We start from the raw sequence: 25,386 nt of genomic DNA on the forward strand, positions 1-25,386 counted from the left end.
GTTCTGGTGAGTATTTGGTTAATACTTCAAATTTAGCCCCTGGAGAATGTCCCAGACTCTGTACTTTGTTTGAACGGCTTTTGGCCTTAATCTATGATATTTTTTTTCAACAATTTTGTTCACTATCTGCTGATCTGCTCAGGAAGGAAAGATGTCTTTGATTAAAGAGTTGACGAAAAACTTTGCAAGATCCAATCATAGTGTCACAGTTTGTCCTCTCAGTCAGTTTCCTCGCAGCCGTGACTAAAACAAAATAAAAAGTTACTGATGTTTTCGGGCACTGAGAGTTAGGAAGCTTCACCCTCCCAGTGGTCGTAATGACAGCCGGCAGCAAGCGATGTGGACAGCAAGTCTCTATTCACATTACTTATGGACTGAAGCACAGAAACAACATGTCCACATGAATAATTGTCTCTTTCACTCCCAGCTTGCCATCACACTGTAGGAACCTCAGGAGGCGGCGAGGACAACAGCGGCGCGGTGACTCTGAGACACATGGAGTTAGACGGCGAGTACGAGCCGGACAGCGGCTGGTCGCCTCCCGGGACATGTGTTTATCCCCGAAATGACACGTTGTGGCTGTGGGGCCACAAGCTACGTGCTTGACAAAAAAAAAAGAAAAAAATCAGACAGGTCAGACAACTTTCCCAAAGTGCCTGATGCCATGATTACATTCAATCCCAACTCTGGGACATATGTGCGGAGACAATCACAAAACGGGCCAAGACGGGACAAAAAAAAACTCTCGCCTGAATAAATTCTACAGAGAAGTAAAGCCCACTTCTAAAGCAGTGTTGAATGCTTTGCAATCAGACAAATAAAGGGCCAATCTAGCACACAATCAAACTGGAGATTTGGCCTGCTCTCCTGCCAACAGCAAGGGACCTCCTCTTTCTGAACAAGGGATGCACTATTGACTACACCCCCTCTTTCTCTGTGTCTCCCTCTCTCTCCAGTCCTCCCTATCTGCCAGTCTGAAAGGCGTGATGCCAACCTTTTCCACCACTGGGCATGCTGCCCTGCCCTTTATGCAAATGCTTTGCCACCATTCCTAGCTCACAACCCCCACTGTCTCAGCCTGCAGGTCTGCGCACACATCCCTTGTTGCTGCCTATGTATTCTTCCAACTACTACGTCTAAAGGGAGCTTTGACCCTCGTCATTAGACGGACAGTCGCCTAAACCAGAGATAAAAGCTTAAGCCATAGGTAGATTGTTGATGGTGAGAGAGGTTCATTTCCTGGCAAAAACAGCAGAATAAAGACAAAACACAAGAGGGGGTGGGTGAGGAAATTGTACAAGAGCCATGAACTGAACAATAGGTTCCCGAATTATTTGTCTGTTTTTTTTACTTTTATTAAATTGTCTATGTCATCATATCTATTAATCATCTTGCTTCGAGATAATATTTGGTTTAGAAGAACAAGTCCACATTCTAGCAGCATTTCTACGAAATCAATCCTCTTATTTTTTCTAACAGTGAAGGATTTAAAAATTATAAACTTTGTTTTAAACAATCTATGGTTACAAAAGTTTAGAAGACTTCCCACTAAGTTTGCCAAAAAAACAACAAATGGAACGTGCTCCCTTTTATATTTAAAAAAAAGTAGTGTAACGTTTCCACAAATGTCAATCTGTGTCTTTAAGGATGTTTTCACACCTCACATAGTCCAGTAGACTCGGTTTGACTGGGGAACAAAATTGTTACATTTGTTCTATTTTCAGATGTTGCGGTTCGCTTCTACACTGCACTTAGTGAAACAAACTAAACCCTTTGAAAGACCTGTTCCCTCCCAGCCTCTCCCCCTACCTGTGGTGGCGCTGCATCAAGAACCACTGAAGAAAACAACATGAAAACCTCTGAAGAAGAAACTGAGCACAACTTCTTTCTTCACAAAATATAAACAAAAATGGAATGGAGTCCTATTTTAGCGGGTGTAGGATTTCACTTTTGTCTTTGGCAAATGATCACAAGCCATTTCTCCCGCTAGATGCGCGTTAGTTTGGTTTGGTTTTTTTACGCAGACTGGCCCCACTTTATTCCAGTTCCTGCCTTTGGATCAATCTCCAATCAAATGTGCATTCAAATTGCACCAGAGTTCACTTCAGTGTAGGTATTTAGGAGATCCAGAGTTCACTTTCTTGGTCCACACTAGAGTTTGATTAGGCATTTACATTTCCCACAATGAACTAGACTTTCTGATTTAATGTAAAACCATTTTGATGATTTTTACTCTTGATATAAAGATGATCAAGAGTGATCCCAAACTAGTCAAAAAATGGTCATAGAACTTGAGATTAACACAGATATGGAGTTACAAAGCTAACCGCTAGCTGCTTAGCTACCCATTAGCTGTTTAGCAGCCAGCAGTTGTAAGTGAAAAATTCAAGAGCAAATGGTGTATGAAGCAAATCAAACTGTATCTCGTCTGTCACTTTGCTGGTTCGTTTTCCACTATTTATTCAAAAAGCAGTTTAATAAAATGTTTAAAAGAGTAAGATACTACTTCAAAGAACAAAGTGACTGGAGTTATCTGTGCCTCTATGAAGAATATTAACATCTGAAAAATAGCTACCACACTGTAACTTTGGAAATATCTCACTTAAAAAAAAACTACAAGAAGCTAAATAAACAAACATTTTTTGGTGCTATACTTGGTTCAACATGTGTCTGCAGTAAGAATCCTTTATTTAGAAGTGTCAAATGAAATTCCAACCACATGAACAGAGTCACCCAAACCCCAAGCAGTCTGAACCAACAGCACACATCGCCACAATCGTCTCCAAATACATCAGACTTCAAAGCCTTATTTCTCAATCTGCCACATAATGGCGTCTCTAACCTTCCTAAGAAAGCATGGGCAAATGAACAAAGCCAAACAGGTTGGTTGTGGGAAAATTATGATTTTACAAAAGCTGTTAGTCTACTTGATAAACAACACCACACACACATACACACTGCTACCCACCACTTCTGAGTGAATTTCCCTTCCGTTTGAATGTTTCTGTGACAGACCAAACCAGACATTATAATCACCTAGCAGTGCCAGTGACAAAAAGCACAACATTCTTTTGGGTTTTCCCCTCCCCCAATTGTACAAGGTTTTAAATAAGACGATTCCAAAGACAGAAAAAGTGCATTTTCATACTTTCAGACACTTAACCATTAGCGAGCCGGACTAAATGAGGGCGGTCTGGTGTTTTATTAAAGACTCTCTCATACTTCATTCGACAGTTGGCGGGCGGTCACGTAGTTGCGGGATGTTCATATTGGCACACACGGCAGAGACCCGCTCCCGTTTTGCTTTCATGAAACGGTCACAGAGAGAGCACCACACCCTTCTGCTCACAGTCTCCTCCTGGGACAAGGACTTTGCAATTTCAATTCAGGAGTTTCAGCCATTTGTAGTGAATTTTTGAAAAGAATCATACAAATGTACATAATTCCTCAAAAGTATTCATGTTGCCTGCGGATACAAAAACCGGATACTGGAAGTTGAAAAGGAATGTCAACATTGCTGTCTGAGTTTGTGGGCGTGTCTTATGGAGACACGCCCACAAACGTCTGACCAATCATACAACAGTTCGCACAGAGAAAAACAGTCAATATAAAAGATGACGCAGTTTTTCTCAGCTGACTACACCAGTGAGCGTTAATTTCATCGCTTCGGATGACGTATGGAGAAACCTTTTACTCTATGCGCCGTGTAGCTAAAGAAACTTCCAGTCACTTTCTCTGAAATCTCATTAAAATTACTTTAACACATAAAAATACAATGATCGTGTGTCATTTTTTAAAAACGTGAGCATATCTTAATTCTGGAATCTGAGCCATGCCAAACTGCATAATGTTTCAACGCCAAGAAAAACACACATCAAGAGAAATGTCATCCATAAGCTAGCAATTAGCTTCTATCAGGCTGAGCCCAAACTGAAAAACAAGAGCGAGGACTTGTACATGTGTGTCCGTGCATGTGGCGTGGACGGAGGGAAAGAAATGAATGAGGCCTTTTCTTATAGCAGGGCCCAGATCAGAGCTCCTAACTATGGGATTTGATGCTGTTGCCTTTCTCCCCCTGGAGGGAGTAATTAGGTTAGGGAGGACAACTGGCGCATTGTTTTAACAGAGAAGGGATTGTGCGGGCCAAAGTCCCACCAGCAACATGCTTCCTCTCACAACAAAAATGCCAAACGGACTCTCTGAGACGCTCCACGCACATGTAGACAGATTTTTTGGGGGGCCTCCTCTGTTGGTTTTTTTTTTTTTTCTCGCAGAGAGAAAAATCTGTATTTTAATGCAGAGCTCTTAGTGCTGTATATTCAATGAAATGTCAAATCCAGTCCAGTGGTGTCAAATATCCTCTCCTGTTGTTGCAGTTGTGGGATTCTGACTTTTTTAGAGACCAAGATCTCCTCAGACAACGTGTGTATACCTTCTGCTGTATCCACTGGCTTGGCAACACACGATGTTTCTAACTAGAATAATATGGTTATGATGCATTTGCATTCCTTCCAGTCCCCTAGGAAATACAATATGCCTATATCATCCGTTTTAATCACAGTCTGCTTCCAAAGGAAAGAAAATGGGAATACAAACAGCCAAGGCTATAAAGAAGGCTTTCTCAAATATGCTTCAAGTTGGTTTAAATGCACACACTGCTAATTGATACGGACTTTATCAAACAAACCAGCAGGCTGTGATAGAAAATAACGGGACAGAATGATTCCAAGTGTACCGTATGTACAATGAGCAGAATACAGTTTATTTTCCCTCCCAGTTTCCCATACTTTGATCCTCTCTGTTCTCTTCCTTTTTTATATTCTTTCCTAAGTAAAATAGGAAACAACTGTCACTGTTTGTACGTGTTTTTACAAAATGCATGGGTGTCACTGAATTAGGGCTGTGTAATAATGTCGATTTTGTGATATATATCAATATTTTCTTTTCTAGAAAAAAATCGATATTCATCCGCAAGTATCGTAACATCCAACTGTCACCTAGCTCACTCACCGCTTGCTTCGCCGGGAGAGTGATTAGGTCATCCGGCTTAGAGTGATTCCTTTAGATGTTAAGTGTCAAGGTTAAAAAGGTATCAAACTATTCAGAGCAGGGTATTTGGTGCACTTTATTTACTTTACAAATGAATGTAAGCTACAGTTTGTACTGTTTCAATTAAAAGAAACATGTTTTCTCACCACTTCTTTGATTTATTTTGTCCAGCTGTCGACTTTAAGTCTGTGTCCATGTCCAACCAGAGCCAGGTATTGTGTAGTTGGTGCTTTAAATCAGTTTTCAGTTAAATTAATTGAATCCAACTCTATAACAGTCACAAGATGTCACCAAAATCACTCTGTCCCTCTAAAATCTTTCAGAAAATCACCAAAGTGTATTGAATTGTATCGTTTCCTGAATATCGCTATATATATATATATATATATATATATATATATATATATTGGTCCCATGATTTTTTAAAGTAATGACTTTTTTATATAGTCACAAAGAACAATTAAACCGTTTAAGGAATTTAAAACTGTAGTGTTGTTTCACTGACCCTAAGAAATGCAGACAGCTAATGTAACAGTGATCTCGCAAAATATTTCCCTCTGGCCCTGGCTAATGTTGTAACAAGGTTAGTCTTTAATAAATTAGGGGTTGTTTTAAACTGGTTTTAAATATAAAAAAATTATATGCGGAACTAAAGATTTTTAAGACGTAACGCATGCTGCGACACTAAAACAAAACGGTATCTGACAAATCAGAGCTTTAGGCATCATCTTCATCAATAAACGTTTGTGTCTGGAACATCAGCGGGAAATGTTATATCATAGTAAGTTTTGTAATTTTCCTGGCATCTCATTAAAAGGACATTTAGTTTGGTGTAGTAGAAAACGTTAACTCCAGTACGGTGGGAATCGTAACTCTTGATACGATAGAGTGTTGTTAACTCCGGCTAGTCTGTGTTTTAAACTGAGGCAGTGACACAAAATCCTCATCCTGTACTGAATTTTTCAGCTAAGTATTACAACTTTACAGTGTGCCACACACTAATCCAAGAGTTTCTACACATTTTCTAAGCAAATATTCCTCACTTTTCCAAACCGCTCAGCTTTCCAGTGATCTCAGCCACTGACGTCCATTTTGAAACACAATAAAGCTAAAGTTCACTATTAATTTATGGTTGATCATTCAGTAGTGTGTGGCCTCTGAGTAATAAAGCTGTAACACAAACAATCATGAAAGGAGGGTCGAGGGAGGACACAAAGAAGGAATGGCAAAAATGAAGAAAAGGACAGAGGACACAAGGAAGAGCATGAGGGCATGAGAAAGGAAAGAAAGAAAGTACACAACCAAGGGAAGGACGGAAATAAGACAGGTAGAGCACAAGAAACTAAAATAAGGAAACAAAGAGGGGATTGAAGTGGGACAGAAGAAAGGAAAGAAATTGCACCGCTCAATGTGGCGACATATTGGAGAAGCTGATTAGCATCTCAAATTCTCCAATAGTACACCAACTACCACCTCAAATCCAGGAGGAGTTGAGGAGAAGGCTTTATGGAATCAGAGCAGAGAGAGAAGGAGGAAGTTCTAACGTTCTCCTCCATCAATAATAATGGATTCCAACGCCTCTCTTCCCCGCTTCCTAACCGTACGGACAGACACAAGAAGGAAAGAAAGGGAGGACACGAGGAAGCAAAGACTATAATGAAGACTATAATGAAGAGCAGCAAGAAAGGCAGGTAGGACTCAAGGCAGGAAGATTGAGTCACATTTTCCTGACTCTCTTTCTCATCCAACCATTTATTTTTTTGAGCTTTAGCATCACAGTCACAACAAATATACATCAAGTGGGAGCATCAAGGACCATGAAAGCAAAATGACTGGAGCCTGAAATATTGTGAAGACTCATATTGTGATGCTAATTGTGATATGTGGAAGGAATGAAAGAAAAAGAGGAGGTATGCAAGAAAGGACACAAAGGAGAGTAACGAGAGGACTGAAGACCACAAATAGATATGACTAAATCTGACAGGGAATGAAGTTTGTTAATATTAAATAGTGCAGATTGATCGCATTACCTACTTTGACCTAAAAGCCTCTCTCCCAAGGAGTGCTACTTAGTTCAAATCAGAGTGTTATATAGTCTTGTACTGTGGTCAACAATCCAGAGGAGAGTCAGACTGGTGAGCTCAGTGGCAAATTTCACGTTAAATAACAAATTATGTTTGGTTTGAGAAAATAAAACATTTTACTTATTATTTTTGAAAACAAGCATTTTAACATGTCAATTAATCACGATTAATCCTTGTCTTTATTGTGATTAGTCACAATTAATAAATAAATTATTAATAATCACTACTAATCAATTTAATCTGCTAAAATTTTTTTATTTGACTGAGAGCACTACTGGAAATATATATTACATCATAATACTAAAATCAAATTCCACACGAGTCCCGACTGCGTAGGAACCCTGTAATCCTGACTCTGTAGTTGACGAAGCCAAGAAGAAAGCCCACACAGTCGTCTAACCTCTAACCCCTGCTGGGCCTTGACCTCTGCTCCTCAACTCTGCTCTGATCCTTGTTCTTTCCCCCACCCCCCCTTTCTTGTTGTCAGGGGTCTGTGTGACTCTACTGTACTGTAGCCCCGCTACTGAGGGTCGTCTCAAACCGCCCAAGGGTCCGGCAAGTGCAGGCTATGAGATGCAAAGGCCCCGCTCTCACACCAAACACAGACACGTCCACGCAAACACAGTCGGTTAATAACAACCCAAACTCCCGCCCTCCAGCGCCGCTCGCTCACAGCTGCCAAGTCTCCTCAGAGTTCATGCGAGGTAAAGATATGCTATATTATGCAACCGAGTATGGATTTTCCACCCTTGGTCCCATGCCAACTTCCTGCTCTGAAGGAGAAGAGAGAAAAAAAAGGCTCCAGCACTTTGTTCCCCTGGGTGACAGCTATACTTTACAGGACACGGTGGCTGAAGGAGAAACACAGAAATTACTAAAAAAAAAAAAGTGAAAATTACTCCAGCAGAAAGTCAAGAAACAAAAAGAGAAGGCATGTTTGGGTCTGAAAACAAAGGAGCTTTATCAACTGACACTAAAGTGATCTTCAGTCTGTATCTTCAAACCCTTCACTGTGTTTTCTCCCACTTTGTGAAATCAGGTCACAACTGTTTTCATTCCTGTTTGGCTTGCGGGTTCATGAGGCTCCAAGTGTCAACGTTCCTCCACCCACCCCCAAGACAGGAAAAGATTTTCCCTCCAACATTAACCCAATAACTGCCTACCAAAGCCCCATCGCAACCTGCTGAATGAGAGAGAGAGAGAGAGAGAGAGAGAGAGAGAAAGAGAGAGAAGAAAAGTCTAGCTCAAATGTTGACGCTCAATCAAGGTCCCAATCAACGCTGGGCATAGAACTGCAATTGCTAAATAGCTGAAGCTAAATTACACTCCTGCATGGTCACTGAATTGACATACACAGGGCTTGATTATTTGGTCGCTTCTACAGCATGAGGTAATGCGGACGAGATGATGAAAGAAAGCCCCGGGTTATTTGAGGTTCAATCAACGAGCCAAACAATGCCTCTTTATCCCACTGAAGCCAAAAGAAATGGCTTAAAACGGCAGATTGATATGACATCACGGCGAGATGTCATTCCCCGTTCGCCATCAGCACTTCCACGTAAACGGTGATCTTTGTCCCATGAGAACAAATGATGGTAATTTCCTCCCTGGCCTTCGCGAGGTAAATGGAGTTGCATCTTTTTTTCTTTTTTGTGGTTGAAAAGTATGGATGGATAGAACACGTGAAAAACCATAGATTACCAGCTGAGTGTTTTTGTTGCTGGCTTCCTATAATAGTGATTATCATCCAGGGGTACTTATGCCTGGGGGTACATTTGCCGTTGCCAAGAGGCACATGGAAAGAATGCAGAGTAGCTGTACTAATTTGAGAAAATAGACATTTGAATAAAATCGGCGTATTGAGTCCGCAGTAACACCTGAATACTAAGGCCTTGTTAAGAGCTTCAGCCAAATTCTTTTTTTTTTTTTTTTTTGACATTTCCAGAATGGATCCAGGTGGATTTGATAAGGTCTGGATGGAGAACTTCAACTAGAAATCCAATATTCGAAAATCAAATCGCATTTGGTGGTACCTCCGAATGCAATTCCAGATGTGTCCCAGCTCGGAGGCTTGGTGGCTGAAATCTAAATGTTTTCCCTGGTATCTATAGCAACCAACAAAGATAGATGTCCAAGTATAATTTAATGTAACCTCTAGTCGGTACAGCAGAGTGTATTGTGGCAATATATCTAGGCAAATAAAACTTATTTTAATTATTTTAAGTTCACAAAGTCAAGGTTTAGCTAACTGCTTTCACTGACTGTTGTAGCTAAACAGTTAGCTATAGAGTTTAGCTAATTTCTTTAGCTGAACAGTTAGCTAGAAAGGTGAAAGCTGATGCTAAAGTTTGGCTAGTCAAAGATATCGATATTGATAACATCCAACAGATTGCCGTATGAGCAGCCTGCGGTCCGAAAGGTACCGCATGCACAAAAGAAGCACATGGTGGCCTCAGGTTTTAACGAAATTTTTGTACAATCTGTGCCGACAAACTTAAAAACTGGCTTCATCAACAGTGTCTGCCCAGCTTGTTTCATACACCATTTGCGCTTGAATTTTTCACTTACAACCCCCTAACTGTTTAGCTAAATAGTTTGGCAGGTTCAAGATGTAGAATATTGAAGGAAAGGTGAAAAACTTTTTTAACCGGTTTCTCACATTACAATTTAAACATAGCATCCATCAGAATGCCGTATGAACGGACTACGGTCCGGAAAGTAGTGCATGCGCAAAAGAGGCTTTAATGTCACGTGACCTCACGAGTTACAGTTGTCAAAGACATTTAGAAAAACATAAGACACATAGAAACTTTAGAACCACATATGAAAGAATTTTGTCTGATTTGTACAACCAGACTTGTCATGAAAAATCACATACAGAGAAAAAAAAATCTGATTTGGGTCACTTTTGCAGTGTATACACATAACCTTACACAACATTTGTAACAAAATAGTTACTCAAAAACTACAAAATGTTCTACTACAAAATAAAAAAAATATCACTGATTTTCAGTATCAGAAGACATCCTGGCATAAGATCTCATTAAAAAAGAAACAGCGATTAAATAATCAGCATTATACAACAGAGGCTAGTTGTGCTATACTTTACAAGAGATAGCATCAGAATTTCCGACCTCTTTTCAGCAACACTGGAAAGTAACATTCTTGCGTTTCATGAGCACGTTCGTCTGACAGAGTTGTCAGAACACATCGCATTCAGAACACACACTGTTTTCTGCTCTAAGGCAGTCATAATGAGTATGATTTGTTTTCCTGAAAGAATGCACACCTGTGCCTCATGCGATTAAACATGTGCAGGTGCGTTATGCATGAAGGGACACAAACCGTAGCTAAAACTGAGACCATGCACACCTTTCCTGCAAGTGTGGAGACAGATTGTTTCAGGGAGAAAAAAAACCCCGTCAATCTAGCTCATTTTGGGGGGTTTTATTGCAATTTATGTATAAATCTGTATTTGCAATTCTCTGCTTTTATTTTTATGAGTGACTGAGCGTGTGCGGACATATATGAAGGCAAGCTGCAGGCTGAGGTAAGCTCAGATTTCATCTAGATTAATCCGGATACTTTGTAATGAGAGGTCTACTGTATATATTTAGCAAGCGCAGTGAGATGTGGGTCAGACACACAACAAGGCAGAGCAGGCCAAACGCCACAGCCAGATTGCCCACACTAAAGTGACCTTGAGTGGGCCACTGATGATCCGCAACAACAACTCTCTATCTGTTTTCTGCGGCTCTCTGGCAGACGGATTCGGTGGCTTAGTGTGGGACATAATCATAAACTGTGGATTTCGCAATGAAAGTTCAACATCGTCGCTGTTTCCGCTATGGCATCGACGGTTGTTTAGTTAAAATGAGAGCGCGAAGAATGAATTGCTGTCAACGATCGCCACGACTGTTGACGCTGGCGATCGTTCAAATGTACTCCGCTACAGGAACAAAGCGAGCTCAGAAACATTTCTCGCCTGGTCCTCTGTGGGTCTAGACATGAAATAAGACTAAGCAAGCATGAGGAAATGTGATTTTTTTTTTTTCATTACTTTACAAGGTGCAGCATGACTTTGTTTCCACAGATCTGCTGCAACGTTGACATTTTAGGAGTCTAAAATCACGTAAACTAGTCTTAAGAAGATGCAACAACTTAGTATACTCCATACAGTGTCTTCAAACGGTAGTTTAAATTCATCAAGAGGAAGGAAAGTATGACACGGATTAATTGGATTTAGGTCTGGACTTTGATTGGGCCATTCAAACACATGAAGATACCATGATCTAGAATGTTTTATTGTAGCTATCATTGGATGTTTGTAATGAGAGGTCTACTGTATATATTTAGCAAGCGCAGTGAGATGTGGGTCAGACACACAACAAGGCAGAGCAGGCCAAACGCCACAGCCAGATTTGTTGGAGTCTCCCAGCGTATCATAAGCCTGGTGGGCCGCCAGGCTTTACTTGCCTCGTCCTCCATACTAAGTATAATTTTTATACTCCATGGGTTAAGTTGGTTTCCAGTGCATCAACTATAAGTATTTAGGTAAGGTAAGGTAATTTTATTTATATGGCACGTTTTCAGAACATGGCAGTTTAAAGTGCCTTACATGAATTGGAAGGAAATACAAACAAAACAAATTAAAAGAAAGTCTAAAAATTTAAAAACTACATATTGGTTCCCCATGTTTAAGGATAAAGAATAAGTATCCCGCAATTTATAAACGAGTAGGAGTTTCTCTGGATTCTTATTCTTATAAAATTATATGTTGGTTCTCCATGTTTGATTCTAGAAAGTAGATGGTACTTTCTAAGTTTATCCTAGATTTGTAAAAAAAAAAAAAAAACAATTCTCTAGGTCTCACTCGGATAATATAAGTTTAATGCTAAATATTGATCTAAGGTAATGAGCAGTTTCTCTACATAAACCAATATCTAGAGTGCGTTCAACGCTAACCTTTAAAAGAACTGTATTTGCACTATTAAGAGGTTTGTGTTGACCGTGCCGGAAGACTGATGTGAGCTCATGCATCCTGGTGAACAAAAAAATAACTTGGCATCTGTGTTTACACCTCACACACACTGGCGCAATACATGTTCTGGCACATGTTTGACTCTTGGTCTGTGATTGCAACTTAATAAATCTAAATGAGCCACACTACCAGCCAATCGCATACAGGTCTTTTTCATCCAGAGTCTTCCCTGCAAATACTGCACTGGCTTGGATAAACAGCCAATCACAACCAGCAAAGCAAAATATTATAAAGCAAAATGGGTGGATTTAGGAAAACGCAAGAAAACTTACAAAAATGTTTAGTAAAACATATGAATATGCTTACTGATCATTGTCCATTCTAGGTTATACTTCTTTTAATTTAACTTTTAAAGGTGATTAGCATTTTATAGCTTTTTTAAAGATCCACTGGATGAATAACTAGAATTTAACTGTAGTGCAAAATGCCTATATTTTAGCTGCATTTTTTCTGTGTAACCTTTTAAAAAACTCAGTAGTTGGTGTTTAAGTATTTCCAATAACACATCATTACCTAGTGAAATTTCTTGTCAACTTTTAACATTTTCTTTAACACAATATCCCAATAGATTCCACTGAGCGTGGTGAAGAACAGAAGAAAAGCCTCCCCACAGCATAATTTGGCCACTACCATGTTTTATGGCTACTGTGTTTTTTTTTACAACCTAACCCTGCTGTTTAACTTCTCCACAACTTTATCACAGACTTGTACGATCTGTTCCTTTGGTTTCAAGATGCTGTTTGTTAATTTAATTAAAGGGTAGCAGAGTAAAGATGGCCGCACCTTTCACCGTTCTCCTTTCACTTCACAACTATGTGCTCCTTTGTGTCGATGAAATTCCACTTAACTTTAGGAGTATGAAAACATTTTCAAGGCACGGCATAGTAACAGATAACGTTGGGCTGAGACTACAAAGGTTCTGCCAGTTCTCTTTTTCAATTATTAAAAAAAACGCCATGCCGAAAAAACCTGACGAGGTTTACGGCTCATCTGTTTCTGTTTACCCGATAAAAATCAGCGTTTATAACATAAAGGTCTGATTATGTGACATTTCAGCTAACCTCTGAGCTTCAGGTGCAATGTCAGGGGAAGGGCAGTAATTGCAGTTTTTAGGAATTTTTATGTCCTCGCATAATCCCAGCGGAGGGTTACGTTACTGCTAACAGTTCATCAATCGGAAACGATACCCCGGCTTCGAGAGGTTTGATGATGTGAAACCGAGAGCAACTCTGAGAGCGAACTCGTAGACGGAACTATAAATTGCCGATTGTCTCGCACTGTATCTGTATAAAAACCCAGCGAGCCGCACCCTTTGCCTATACACCCTTCTACGCATGTACTTTGTGTGCGCTCCAGTAACCTTTTCCTTTTCCACAACTAACCTCTCGAATTCTTGCTTTTCAAAATTAGGAGTAACCACATGATCTTATTCGCTTTTATGGCCCAAAATCTGGGGACAGAACATGCTGTGCTCGAAACCCAAAAATGACAGAGCTCTTAAATATTCACGAGTTGATCTGCTTGTGGTTCATTCTGGTGAAATCAAACTTTGTTATGGTGGTTTCTCCTTTCTTCCGTCCACACACACAAGCACGCACACACGCATTACCTTCTTCCTCTCCTGCGTCTTGTTCTTGTGGTTCATTGCGCAGAGAGAGGGCCTTGCAAAAGTATTCCTACCGCCTGAACCTTTTCCCAGTTTGTCAAGTTAAAACTAAGAATGCACCGATTTGAAAATTTGGGCCGATATTCATATCCAATATCAATATTGCTGTTGTAACTGAAATTTACCGAATTCATAGTCCTGGTGCCCAATCCATAGGTAATCCTATACATGCATTTTATTGTTTCCCAATAAAGGTTTCTACAACTAGGCCTGTCACAATAACAAGTTCTGCTGGATGATAAATGAGTCAGAAATTATTGTGATACACGGTGGTTTTGAGACCATTTTCATGTAATTTAATGGCAATGGCATGATAATGCCAGCACAGCCTCTAAGAGATTAATAAACTTTAATTCCTAACAAAAGTTTAACATTGGCAGTGGAAGACATTTTAAATGCACAAGATAAATAGACAAAGCAGCCAAGACAACAAATAAAATGGCTCCTGAAATGTCTCTAGACAAAATTGCACTTCAAAAATGGGACTAATTGAGACCGATGCAGACTTTTGTCATCCAGTCCTTGACAGAAAGAGATAGAGGCACAAGAAAAATCTATCTTGTTTGAATTTGCAATGGAATTAATGGATTTATTGCTTATTACAATAAGCCTAGCTACAACAATGTCATTTTCAAATACTTGACTATTGTTAATTTTCCTATTAATTCCAATATACTGCTTTAACTCATCTGATACAGCAATTGCAGAACACACATTCATTAAAAAAAAAAAAGTGGAGTCACAAAAATGAAAAATTTGGGTGCCCCCAAAAATTGTTGCCCTGGACTTCGGCCCAGTAATGCAAAGATTAGGAAACTAAATGATGAAGTAAGTGAACCAACACCTCCCCCCATTTTAAAAGGGAAGAAACAAACTTATGTTTCTGATCATCTATTTTTAAATGCATCACACATTACAAATCTGGTAAAATGAAGTAAAAAGGTGTCCACAGAAACAGCATCCTATTAGTTTTTGTAATAAACTATATGTAAAGTTTACTAATGAACTTATCGAGGGTATAATCAACACGGCGGAGTAAAAGAAAGAAAAACAGAGTAAGAAGCCTTAAGATGTTAAAAGTCGAGTCCACAAATATTGATTTATCGGCGGTTACATTTCTGGTTAATATCCGGGTGGAGGAATCACAAATTTATCAAACAGAAAATCATATTAATTTTATCTGATGGGATGTTTTTTTGGGGGAAATGACATGGTGTTGATAGTTTGATAGTTTTCTGAAACTGCTCCGCAATTTTTTAACATACTGTGGCGTCCAGGGGCTGTCTCTAAATCAGCAGCTATCTTGATAAAAACAAAAAAAGAAAAAAAATGCTTCGGTAACAGCAAAGGTGTTGATATTCATGACGAAGTACATCAGATTCGATTACTGACCAGCTAATTGTAAAAAAAGCTCTGGAATACTGTAGACATTTACCTGGTCAGTCCAAATTCATTCCACAGTCGTATAATTTTTGTATCTCGTTTTGCTTTACGGTCAAACAGAGTTGCCATGGTTTCTGACAAGTTTCTGGTCTACTTTTACCAACATCAGACTGTGTTTAAAATTTATTTATTTTAACTAAACGATATGTAAAATCTTTAAACATAACCAACGTACTACCAACACAGCAGACAAAAAAAAAGTTTGGACCCATGGAGCCTTAGAGGCAGCGGTCTAAACCTCGATGCCGCCACATGCAAAGTTATAACCTAGGTACATGTTAACTGTTGACTCCACAAACGTTGATTTATTAGCTATTAAATTTTTGGTTAATGTCCGTGTGTGGGAATCACATCCATCAAACAGAGAATCTTATTAATTTTATTTGATGGGACCTTTTCTTGATGGTGCTGGTGGGTAAATGACATAGTGGTAATGGAGCTGCGTTTGCTACTTTTATAAATCGGCTCCCAAATTTTAGGACCTAATCAGGCACCCTGAAGTAGTGGGTAACTCAGCAGCGTTGTTGATAGAAGAAAAAAAAGTTAAGTTTAAGGTACGTAAGAAAACCGTAGGTTACTGAACAATTTTGCAAACAAAGTTTCTTAACTGATCCAGCCAAATGTATTCATGATCATTAACATTTTTATATCACATTTTGTTGGATGGTCAAACAGTCAGTGGGTTATGTTGGTTTCTGACTTGTTTCTACTTGACTTTTGTAACTTCAGGCTTGGTTTAAAAAGAAAACCCTTGAATCGCTAACTTAAGGCTGTTTATTAGCATTGAATGTGCACCACATATAAACAAGAGCTAAGCTTAAGCTAATGTAATGTACACATCAACTGCCGTTTTCTGGCCGATTCACCATTTTTTAAAAAGCTCTGACAAGCCCATTTTGATTTTGGCCGACACTTATGTTTTTTGCCTGAAAATTCCCTAAATACCCTATCAGTAGATTGTAGTTGATTGCATTTTGTAGGCGCCCCTCTGCAGGCAGACTCATATTCAGGCTTCATCAACAGCCTTTGATTTTTCCTGTTGGTTTACTTTTGTCTTTTTGCTTAACACTCATTTATGTCTACAGTGATGTTTTTCAAAACTGTTCACCAAAGTTTTGGTTTTAATATAAATGAGCATGGAAAAAAATATTATCTTTAGCATTAACTATATTAAAACATTGTGACACACCTAACTTATATAAATGTTTCTGTAGCATCATTTGATTCAACCAAAGCTAGCAGTTTAGACCAAAACATATATTACTGGTGCAATGATAAATGGGGATGAATCGTATAACCACCATGTCACATCTGCACATTCGTGATTAACAACAATTACTTCAATGTTGCCAAATTAGCAACTCTGTGGCTATATTTAGCGACTTTTCAGAACAAATAAATCAGTATTGGCATTTCAGGCTTTTTAAAGATCAGTAATTGCCCAGAAAACTGCAGTCAGTGCAGCCTTAGCACATGTATGTGTTAGAAAGGCCCAGTCAACACCGAGGCCTGAAAACTACTTGAAAATCTGCATGACTTGAAATTTTGCTAAGAAATTCCACACAAGACTTTCAGATTCAAACAGTGGATCGATAAAATATTAATTTGATGGGGTTAAAAACAAACAGGTTCATTTGTGTCAAACACCAAATCCCACCAAATACACTAAACTTGGTAGATAGGGGTGGGCAATATGAACTTTAAGTCGGGATAATGACAAAAGTGGCAATAAAAAGCCATTTATTTGACCTTTATTAGGTATTTGTATGGCTATGACTGATTGGCACAGCAATCATAGCCCCAAAAAACAGACAAAAGAGTGATTTGTATCCCTAACTTGCACAAAGTAAATGTATTTAATGACATTTTCAAATGTACTGATATTTATTGATGCTCTCATTGAACAAACTGTGGATACGAACACTTTTGGGAGAGTTTAAACATTGTTAACTGGAATTTATTGTGGTTACGCTAAATCAAACTTCTTTTTAGTAATTTATCGCGATAAATGATAAAACGATACGATGAATGTAGGAAAAGTTCAAAGAGCGAATATTTCTGTGAGGCACAGTATTTATTTATATTTTTTGCTACCCTGAATATTCTAGCTCAATTATGTAATTTAGCACCCATGTGCGTGTTTCAAGCAACCATGGCAACGGCACAACATATCGGGAAACCGCAGAGCCGCAGCAAGGCCGCGGGTGCAGCCGCAGTCGTGCCAAAAACTAATCCGAGCCAGAGGTGACATGAGCGATGGAAGACCGAAGCAGGCGGAGACGACACAGAGACGCACACACGTAAAGGAGAGGAAAAAAAGAAGAAGGAGGGGGAAAAAAACATATCCCTCTCCCCTTCTCTCCTCTCGCTCCTCGCCTTCCTTTTAAACCACACAAGCGCACACAGTGGATATCCTCCCATTCTTCTTGGCTGGAGCCTCCCGTGGCAGTGGCAGCAGGAATCCATTCTCCACGGATGCTGGGACAGCTGTGCTGATACTGAATGGGACACAGTGGGCTCTGCCTCTCTATCTCTCCGCATGCGGCTCCAGATAAAAAAAAAAAAAAACTACATGCTACTTAATTCAAATCTATATCGCCGGCTGCCAACGTGCGCCCGGCTCATCCCATCTTTGTCTCTGCCGCCGTGGAGAGCTCCCGATGTCTTTGCAAAGTAAAAAAAAACAACAAAAAAAACTGAAAAACGGCAGTAAATTTCCTACTGCTGACACATGGTGGCCTGCAGTCACCAGCTGACAATAAACATAGAGAATTTATGACTGACAAAGACGCTAATTACAAAAACCTTCATAAGCCTTTCAGTCGCATGCTTAATGTAGAGAAGTCACAACATGCTACCAATTTAGAAGCAGCAAAAACAAAGGAAAACGCTCATATTGGAAGCAGCGGAGTGCCTCCTTATGGTGTCAGAAAATTGGGAAACTTTACAGCTTAGTGGTTTATTCTAATCCATATGCTTTATTTTATGTGTCCTGACCTCTTGGTGGCCTCAGATGGAGCTAAAAACTGTATTCACATGCAATAGATTAGACCCGCATGTTGACAGAATGTCCGATAAAACTGAATCTCTTGGGAAAGTCCAGAAGCAAAACGCTTTATTTGCTGCTGAATTAACTGTTTGGCTACTTAAAACTGTGACCGCATATGTCAAGTCATGAAAGGCAATCCAGTCGAACCAGAACTTGCAGGGATTTGACTGTTTAGTACATCTAACTGACCTATAAGACTTTCAGAGCTTTAGACTCAAAAACTCCAAAGGACGGATTGTTCAGATGCCTAACAGGCCAGGCTGCACATTTAGGCTATAGTCAACACATGATTGTTTCATGTTTAGGATGGCTCCTCAAAGGTGGACGTGACTGTGTGTTTAACTTGATGTATTTATCTTTATAGAGTATTTACACACCTGATAGTCCGGTAGACTTGGACTATTAGGTTCAAAATGTTTCGCTGTAATTAAGCATAGATAACAATAAACTTGGTTTGACTGCGGACAAACCACCTGTAGTGGCACCGCATTAAGAACAACTGAAGGAATAAATACACTCATGTCAGAAAAAGACATGAGTGCAACTTCCTTCTTCACTAAATATACACCGAAATTTTAGTAGTTGTAGGATTTCTCTTTAGTCTTCAATAAAAACTACAAGCCTTGCTAACGCTACACATTTTTATCCAGAATCCTCTCTGCAATAGTACACGGCCTGCTTTTGGAGCAGTCTCCAGTCCGCTTGGCGTTCACATACTCATTCAAACTGCACCAGAGTTCACTTCAACCGAACCGAGATATGGGTTTTTAGGCGGACCATAGTTCGCAAACAAACTACAGTTCAATTGAAGCGTATTAAACAGGGCTGGTGTGAATGCACCCTTAATTGCAAACCAGTGGCCTTTATAAACTAAATAGGTGACCTTTTGAGGCATCATTAGATTCTACTTAGTGGGATTGGAGTGAAGTGTGGTACAAATGCACGTCACACTTTTCAGATTTTACGTCCTTCCTGTCCCAGCTGGGGAAAAAAGCATTCCCACAGCGTACGACTGCAGAAAATTCCAATCAAATGCATAGAATTTTGTGGTTGTAAAATAAATAAAATTATGGAATAGTTACACACGAGCACACACATACACATACACATACACATATAAAAATATTTCCACCAGATTTTGTTTAATCCTCTCAACAGCTGTTCCAACTCAAGCCATGGGAAGAGAGAGATGAAGACGTAATGACAGTGGAGAGAACTGCAGAAATGTACATTTAATGCAGCGCAGTAAGTCCAGATAACAATCACATAAATTGAATAAGATCTTAACAAAAAAGAAACTAAGCTGTGCTTTACCGCTCCACACAAAGTTTTTTTTTTTTTATGTTTTCATTCAGAGCGCTGCACACTAATAACGCCAGATAACGGCAAGCGGTGAGCTACAGCGTCTAAATCTAAAACATTCCCTCACAAAAACGTAAAGCCACGTGAAGTAAGCAGAAAAACAGCAAAGGGTCAAGCTGAGCGCAGAAACCAAAAAGTCACAAAGGGGAACGTTTAAGAAAACGGGGGGGCTCTCAAAATTTTTCCGACTAAAACGATCAGCCCAAAAACAAGGCCTAACCAGTAAAAGAGAGAGAGAGGAAAAGTGAGTTTAATACGGCTGAAATTTTTTTTACAAGGCACGAAGATTTAGCAGCAATATTTGTGACGTTTTAACGCTTTCAGTTTTTCTTGCTTTTGTTTCTCTCTGCCGCTTTGCGCCGTGTTCTCTGCTTAAGCTGTGAAACATATTGATTTGTGTGTGGAGTAAGAACAAAATACAACGAAATCTCAGTATGGAATATAGGTGCAAAAATATGGATAAATAAAGCAACAACAACAACAAAAAATAATTAAAATAAAGACACAAATACCTGACGTTGAATAAAAAAAGTGACTCAACGGGACTTACCACTAAGGCATTGTTTAGAAGGTGAGTGGGGTAATACTTTAGAGTTGAGAGGGTGTTAAGAGGCGAGGAGAGCAGGGGTCAGCGTCCAGGCAGGCAGAGAGATGCGGCAGGTAGGGGTCAGGGGTCAGGGGTGGGGGGGTGGGGGGTAGAGGGAAGGAATAAGTTAAAATGTCGCAGCAGTGAAAACAGACTCAGATGACAACATTAGCGTTGACACACATGAAGGAATGACACACAGAGCGGTGGGCATAAGGTTAGTGTGTTACAAAGAAATAATGATATGGATTATTAATGCAAAAGTATAACAATGACTTTTAGACGGAGATGGGTTAGGAACACAAAACCTCAAACAGGTGAAAGTTCAAACTGCTGTAATTATGCATAGATAACAATGAACCCAGTACATTTGCAACTGAGCTTCTCTACAAAACGCCTGTACTGATTTATAGATCATTTCTTTCTTTCACTTAGAAAATCAATTCTGTTGCTGTCAGCCACCTAGCTAGCTGAAGAAAATAACTTTTTTCTCATTTTGGCTTGGCTAAAAAAAAAAAAGAAACAAAGAAAAAAAAAAGCTGTTTGGAAATAATTTCAGTCAGGAAAATACACGGACAGCCATGACTCAGACGCTAAAAGTGTTGAGCTCATTCCTTTTTTTTAGGTAAGGGTTTTAAAACTAAAATTAGCAACAATTTACAAGTGCTATAGTGTCGGTAAAATAAACAGCCTACAGCAGCGCTGTTCTGGAAGCAGGTAACCAAGCTAGCTAATTACTGCTCATTAAAATCTCAGTATAATAAGCATGTTTAGTTTAGAAGATTATTAGCTGGGTTTTTATTTCAGTTTCGCTCAGGTCTTCCGTCACTGTGCGGTCCATCCAGCAAACACGCTGCTAGCTCTCTCGGAATTTAGCTAACGTTGATCTTAAATTTATATTTATGATTGAGACTGACTTAAAATCCCATGAGAACCATTTCATAGCACCGTGAAATGGCTGATTCTTTAAACAGACACTGTGAACATTTTCTCACTATGACTATTCGCGTCTGTGTAAGTGATGTATTAATTATGGTAGCTATAGTAACAATGCATTAGAATTGTGTGATACCATTTAAGCAGCAATCCTGGATGCAGTTTTGAGCAACATCTAATGTAGAAATTGTTGGTTTAAATTGTGTTATTCCACAGTGAATACTTAATACATTTGCTACTATACAGCATGTGTCAAACTCGAGGCCTGTGGGCCAAATTCGGCCGGCCATAGCTATTTCTGTGGCCCTCAAGACCACAGAAAGTTGTTTTTTTTATCAATCAAATGAAGACAATTTTTATTTGTATAGTGTCAAATTACATTATTTTGAAAAGAAAACGAGTTTGAAACTCCTATACAGTTTCCAAGTGAATCATCAGTTCATGAGCGCTACAATGTCATACCATCTAGCATTACTGTAAACAAGATAACACACACACCTCTCATATCTTCATAGCATGTTGCCAACAACTGATCGATGAAACTTCAATTTGTCTAAATAGTTTTTAAAAGCCAGAGTTTGATCTATCACAATTTGGGTATTCTCTGCAGAGAGCTGCGAAGAATTTCTATATGGCTGTTCTTTTTCTGATTTAGATCTGGACATAAAAAAGAAAGCCCTTCAAATTTCCTTTTTTTTTAAAGACAAAATATGAAACCCCTTCCATGCCCAGTCAGTGACATTTCTGAAGGTTCTGTGCAACATGTGTCCTAGATTAGCCCTTATGTGAATCTGCTGCCAATTAATTTTAATTAAGGGGAATTTATGTTGCTGAAAAGAGCTTTTGTTTGGCCGTGGCAAGTTTTAAATCAGATAAAGTCTTGTTTAAAAGGCCTATTTAGAACAGACAGACACTCAAGCAAAAGCCATATTTTAAAAGTAAACAACCTCAGAGCAAATCATAAGCCATAATAAAAGACAACACGAAGGCTCCGTGGAAGCTTCTATTTTCTTTCCACTGCCATCGATGCTTCACCCCTTTTGGACTCTTAAAGTCAGCACATTACGCGGCCTTTTAACAGCTTCTGCAATAAATGGAAGAATTAAAGTGGAAACAATCAGAAAGAGGACGAACATTATGATCGCAGCGCCGCGAGCGTTCTCAAATGAAAACCAGACGGCAACTCGCGCCCGCACGAGAGGAGCCGAGGAGTTGAGGAACGACGGCGGCAGCGGGGACCCCCTCGGCCGAGTCGAGTTGTCGAGGAGACGGGGAGGAAAAGCTCCTTTTTTTTTTTTTTTAAATAAAGCCACTGTAAAAGGCAGGGGATGAATTACGGCGTCAAACGGAGGGCCCCGGCGGTTCGCTGTCAGGAGAAGCCAACTGGGGATAAACAAGTCGGCTTTATTGGAAGAAGACCTGCAGCAGCTGCAGAACACGAGAAGGCCACAGTAAAAGCAGATCTTTCAAATCTTGAGGGGGGTAAAGCTTAGGGGTCTGGAATTTACACCGACAAAGCAAACTGTAAGATATTTTGCTCAAATAATCTCTATAATGATTTCCATGCGCTTCGTTTGGCTGGTTGTTTTTACCAAGGTTAAAGAGGTAATCATGACCAACTAACTGCATGAATAAAATTAGTTACTACAAGCATTAAGCTTATTAGCTAAAAAGAAACTAAAAATAAGTTTGTAATTAGGGTATAAAACAGTGTGGAACTTGTAAAAAACATACAAAGTGGCAGGTGAACAGCTTCCCTGACAACCGCAGGTAAGATCATTGGGCTAAATGCCTCAAGGTTAAAAAGGATGTTAGCAGGTTGAACTGTAGCATTAATGCCGTTGGTAAACTAGTTAAATGCTCAAAGGAACACAGAAACATTGTCAACCATAGTTATATTCCATTACTTTTTTTCAGTTCATCTATTTATTTATGATACACCCAAATATAAAAGATAAGAATTACCGTTCTTAGCTCCTAAAGGGAATCGCTAAACTGACATCTTCAGTTAAATTTGAATTTAAATGCTAAACCAGCATTTAATCTTACCTTTAAAATATTTAATATATTTGATTTAAAACTAATTATTTTTTGGCTAATATTTAATATCCTCCAATGTTTTTTTGTGCAGTGTTCTAAAGAAAAACAGAGGAAAGCGCAAATTATTTAACAAGATTTAGAGTGGAAGCTCGACTAAAATAGCTCTACGGTCACTTTGTCTCACCCTGAAAATTCCTGATATTAAAAAAAAAAAACGTTTACGGATAGTTCTTTGTCTTCAAGACAAAGAACTATTATTCCTGAAAATGAGACGAGATACAAAAGACAGTAAGAAGGAAAAATGTTAATCTGACATTTGCTGCAACTCAGATGGATCTTAGCATTAAAAATAACTGAGGGAAAAAAAAGCAACAAGCGACAACAGTCACAAAAAATTTACCACATATCTTACATTTGACTGTTTTATTTCTAAATAAGACAACATGAAGATTAAAATGAAAGGCGTGGAACATGAGGGCCATATCTTAAGCTTAGGCAAAAATATGAAAAGCAGGTAATATTAGATGTTTAACTTAAAAAATGTGTATGAAAATTTTTTTTTTTAAAAAGTATCCCACAGTCACTGAATGGTAATATGACGTCAAGGTGCCTTATTGTAGTTAACGTGTAACTGCAAGTGTGCACGTGTTGCATTCAAGTGTAAGCACTTGGAAAACTGAGCATTGCAGCAGATAAGGAAAAAAAAAACCCAATCGCAAGGGACCGTTTATTATTACACACGCACACACACACACATGCACACGCAAGTTCCTCAGTCTCACGGTCAACATCCCAGTCTCAGAAGAAAGTGCCCCACGCACGGAGCACGGTGGGCCGGGTCGGGCAGGGCGTTGTGCGCCCCGCTCCCCCGCGCTCACGCTCCTCTCACCGGTCAAAATCTAGACCCGCCTCGTCGCCTGGGGGAAAAAAATAAATAACTCGACTGCAATTTTTTTTTCTCTACGTTCTTTCCTGTCTTTCCTTTCTTATTCGGACTTATCTTCTTCAATCATTAATACTGTTTTTAAAATATGAAACACACATAAGAAGAAGAAGCGCCATTTTCTTCTTTAAAGAAAAAAGAAAAAGCCCTGCGGTGCTCAGGAAAGTTTCCTGCGGCGTGGAAGCGCGACGAGCCGGGACGGAGAGCCGCGGCGAAGTTTCGGAGTGAGTCAGACAACAGAAACAAGCTCTGACAAAACTAACAGACGTGTGGAAAATAATAGACAGAGGCAGCGCTTTTAAAACGCATACGCACACGCATACACACACACACACACACTGAGAGAGAGAGCATAGTAGGTCCCCAAACAATGAAATAAGAGAAGCGAGTTTACCTGTGTTAAGCAGTACGGAGAGTACATGGTTATTTTTAGCGGGAAGGATTGGAGAGCTTATTTAAGTTGGATGGAAGCTCGGTATATAGTGCTGCATGGCAGTCGCTCGCCGTCCTGTTTCTCTCACTCCATGCTGCTGCTGCTGCTGCTGCAGCTTACAGTAACCCCGCCTAGAAAGTGAAAGCTTGCACAAACTTTTCAGGGAAAAAACTTTGCCTCCCTCCCCTCTGCTCTCCTCTTCTCTTTCCTTTTAGCAGGACTTTTAACCGCTTTCCTTTTAATTCTCCGGAAAGACGATTCGGTTTTACCAAGCGCGCGCTCGCAGATTTCGCGGAAATATATAAGACAAAGTGTAAATCCAAGCTTTATTTATTTATTTTTAAAAATGTCATTTTTGTTATTAATTTGTGGTCGGCGCGCGTCGCCCTTCACAGCAGCGCACGCGCTTCCCTCCTCCGTCTCTTAAAGTTGCGTTTAGTGACCCGTGCATTCGGTTTTGCCTTCATGTGATCACGGGGTAAACGAGTCGCTCTGTTCGTCTTTAGTTACTGTTTGAGGTGGGAACAGAGCCGACCCGAGGTTTTACAGAGCCCTTGGCAGAATTAGATTTGGGGGACCCCAGTTAAAGGAATAGCTCAGATTTTTTGAAAATGAGGTTTTCGTGAAGTTATTACCAACAGTTTCCTCGCTTGCATTAGAAGTTGTGACGTCTCACTGAGTTTGTAGAAAATTAAGACAAGCAAACAGCTAATGAACTATTTAAAACTATCTAAAAATATGCATGTCAGCATAT

At 39.5% G+C, this 25,386-nt stretch overlaps 1 protein-coding gene across 9 annotated transcripts in view; it reads right to left on the minus strand.

Annotated features, from left to right (window-relative positions):
• Positions 1–25,386, minus strand: part of nfixb (nuclear factor I/Xb) — a 199,567-nt gene that overhangs the window by 144,623 nt on the left and 29,558 nt on the right. For 2 of the 9 annotated variants that reach the window (XM_008415310.3, XM_081609624.1), the window contains exon 3: positions 20,245–20,280. The exons of 5 other annotated variants lie outside the window; for them this stretch is intronic. In XM_008415310.3, coding sequence (XP_008413532.1) covers positions 20,245–20,280 — 36 coding nt within the window. Of the gene's footprint in view, positions 1–20,244; positions 20,281–24,593; positions 24,871–25,386 lie in introns of those variants that run through there. 2 more of the 9 variants (XM_008415315.3, XM_008415318.3) reach the window with 2 other exon arrangements.

This window comes from Poecilia reticulata, chromosome 8 (genome assembly GCF_904066995.2).
Source record: "Poecilia reticulata chromosome 8, P_reticulata-male-v2, whole genome shotgun sequence".
Classification (NCBI taxonomy): Eukaryota; Metazoa; Chordata; class Actinopteri; order Cyprinodontiformes; family Poeciliidae; genus Poecilia; species Poecilia reticulata.